The sequence below is a fragment of the Sinocyclocheilus anshuiensis genome, unplaced genomic scaffold (assembly GCF_001515605.1).
Source record: "Sinocyclocheilus anshuiensis isolate Anshui unplaced genomic scaffold, SAMN03320099.WGS_v1.1 scaffold670, whole genome shotgun sequence".
Taxonomy (NCBI): domain Eukaryota; kingdom Metazoa; phylum Chordata; class Actinopteri; order Cypriniformes; family Cyprinidae; genus Sinocyclocheilus; species Sinocyclocheilus anshuiensis.
The window spans coordinates 578694-581044 of NW_015546062.1; the positions used below are offsets into that span (position 1 = coordinate 578694).

The window sequence follows — 2351 nt, forward strand, 5'->3', positions numbered from 1 at the left end:
CTGTCCCAATACTTATGGAGAACACTGTTTATATACTATATACAGTGTATATATATATATATATATAAAAACAACTTAAAAATACACTGACCATTTCACAGTTAGACAGACAAACATATGCATGTTTCAAGCTAAATTTAATTGCAGATATTTCAGATAAAAAATAAAAAAATGTCCCTGTTAGCCGGGCTTAACAAACAGTTAGTTGTTAGCTATGATATTTTTGGTCCAGGCAGTGTAGCGGCACACCTCAACATAAACCCCAGGATAGCCTTGTTCAGCACAGCCTTTACCCCAGGAAACAACTCCTCGCAGTTCCCCATTACACACTACAGGACCGCCAGAATCACCCTGAGAAAAAAATAGGAAAATTAAAAGAAAGGTGTAAGTCGGTATAAAAATATACAGTATAACAAAGAAGAAGACTAAGCCAGTGAGGTACCTGACATGAGTCTTTGCCTCCTTTCATGAATCCAGCACAGAACATGTTTTCAGTTTTTTGACTACCGTATGCATGCACACACTGTTCCTTTGACAGTACAGGCAATTTCAGACACTGCAGCACAGAAGGATTTCCATCTGGGAAAAAAGAAATATGAAAAACATTGAAGTATATACTTCCTATATTTTATATATGATATAAATAATACTTTAAGCACTGCCATAATGTAAATAAAAACATAAAATTATTTTATTACTTGAAATCTCACCTTCTTCAGTGCGGCCCCATCCAGAAACCAAGCATTGCTCCCCAGCAGAAGAGCATCTGGTCGCCAGAGGGATTGGCTTTACATACTCATTAAAGATGGCAGGCTCTTTCAGCTGGATCAGCATGAAATCATTGTCAGAAGTATAATCATTATATTTTGGGTGAGGAATCACTTTCTCTGCCCCGATCCGCTGCTCTGTGCCTTCTTCAACATACACATTGTGCTCTCCCAGGTGGACAGTAAGATGAGAAGCTCTATTTGACAAGGAACTCATGCATTACTGGGCTGTAATACAACATTTAACAGCAATATTGCCTACCTATATATTACATCTATGGATAGTCTCAAATGGGTTTTATCTAATCTCTAAGACATTATGATGATGTCAAGTATTACAGATAATAAATTCTTTTGAAACCCTGCCACTTACATTTTACAACCATCGATTTCAGTACACATTTAGACAAGAATAAACAATATCATATTAATTTTTCCTTTTCATGAATAAATAAATAAAAGTGAGGATATATACTCACGGCATTTTGCAGTGAGCAGCAGATACAACCCATCTTTCATTAATCAGAGATCCTCCACACCAGGGTTGCCCATTAGAAGTAAGGTAGACTTGCCAGGGCTGGGAGTTGGGTGGACAGTCATAACCTCCAATGATTTTCTTTCCTGCGCTACAAGCTTCAGAATAAAAAAACATTGAATTATTGAATACAGAAAAAAAAAAAAAAATATATATATATATATATTAAATGTAATTTTGCACAAGGTGCATGTTTCTGTTTGTCATGTTTACAGTTTATTTATTGGTTAACAATTTTGTAGTATGTATCATAGTAACATTAAAGAGTATCTAAGGAATATTATAGGTCAGTGTAGGTAGACACTATATAACAACTGACATGGACAATAACTAACAAGAGAGATCTACATACCGACAGCCACGGCCAGCAAAGCAAACACGATGGTCCTCATTGCAGTGAAGAAGAGGAGGAGAGGTCAAATCCAGTCAAGTTTAGAAAGAGATTCTGCAAAGTTCAGGAACAGCATTATTGTTTTTAAAGAAGTGATAATGTTAGTGCCATATATTAATGATTACTAAATAATAATAAACTAATACCTTATGCAGTCAGCTGAAACTTTAGTGGCCGTGTCCAAAAGTAGTGTGGATGAGCATATAAAACTGAGGGTATATATAACTTGCATGGCTCATTTAATGCATATGAAACTCATACTCCCACATTCAAAACCCTCCCAGTCTATCTGAATTTCCTGGTCTCGCAGATTATCTTTATGTGCCTCACCTAAATGATCTGAATCAGAATCACTAGAGTCAGATGATTCTCTGTCATATAAAGAGGTGTGGTTGTCATCCTCATCACCTTTTCCTCCGAATCCTTTTTCCATTTCCTTCTTGATCAAAACCATTCTTTGCTCCTAAACTTTTTTTTTCCCACTCAAATGAGTGCCTGCTGCACATCAATAATCAGTCCACACACACGTTTGTTTTATTGTTGAATGAATGTGTAGTGTTTTGGGCACATGATGTCTAAAAAGAAGGATATATCAAACTTCCTGTCTTGCATGTTTCATTCAAAAGCTCATTCATAAAGCTCAGACTCCCCAGTGAAA

The 2351-nt window shown here is 36.2% G+C and overlaps 1 protein-coding gene across 1 annotated transcript; it reads right to left on the minus strand.

Moving 5' to 3' along the window:
- Positions 1 to 201: 201 nt before the first annotated feature.
- Positions 202 to 1694, minus strand: LOC107699474 (trypsin-like). The gene is made up of 5 exons (XM_016500725.1): positions 1655 to 1694; positions 1247 to 1400; positions 711 to 964; positions 443 to 579; positions 202 to 351 (listed from the first exon to the last, which is right to left on the minus strand). Exons 1-5 carry the CDS (start codon positions 1692 to 1694, stop codon positions 202 to 204), a joined length of 735 nt encoding a protein of 244 aa, XP_016356211.1.
- Between the last annotated feature and the right edge of the window lie 657 nt (positions 1695 to 2351).

What these genes read in the sequence shown, in the direction of transcription:
- LOC107699474 (XM_016500725.1), bottom strand. Translation starts at nt 1,694, where the DNA reads ATGAGGACCATCGTGTTTGCTTTGCTGGCCGTGGCTGTCG. An exon ending in ATGGGGCCGCACTGAAGAAG is followed by an intron (nt 580 to 710) that starts GTGAGATTTCAA and finishes CTTTTTTCCCAG; the next exon opens with ATGGAAATCCTTCTGTGCTG. An exon ending in GAGGCAAAGACTCATGTCAG is followed by an intron (nt 352 to 442) that starts GTACCTCACTGG and finishes TTTTTTTCTCAG; the next exon opens with GGTGATTCTGGCGGTCCTGT.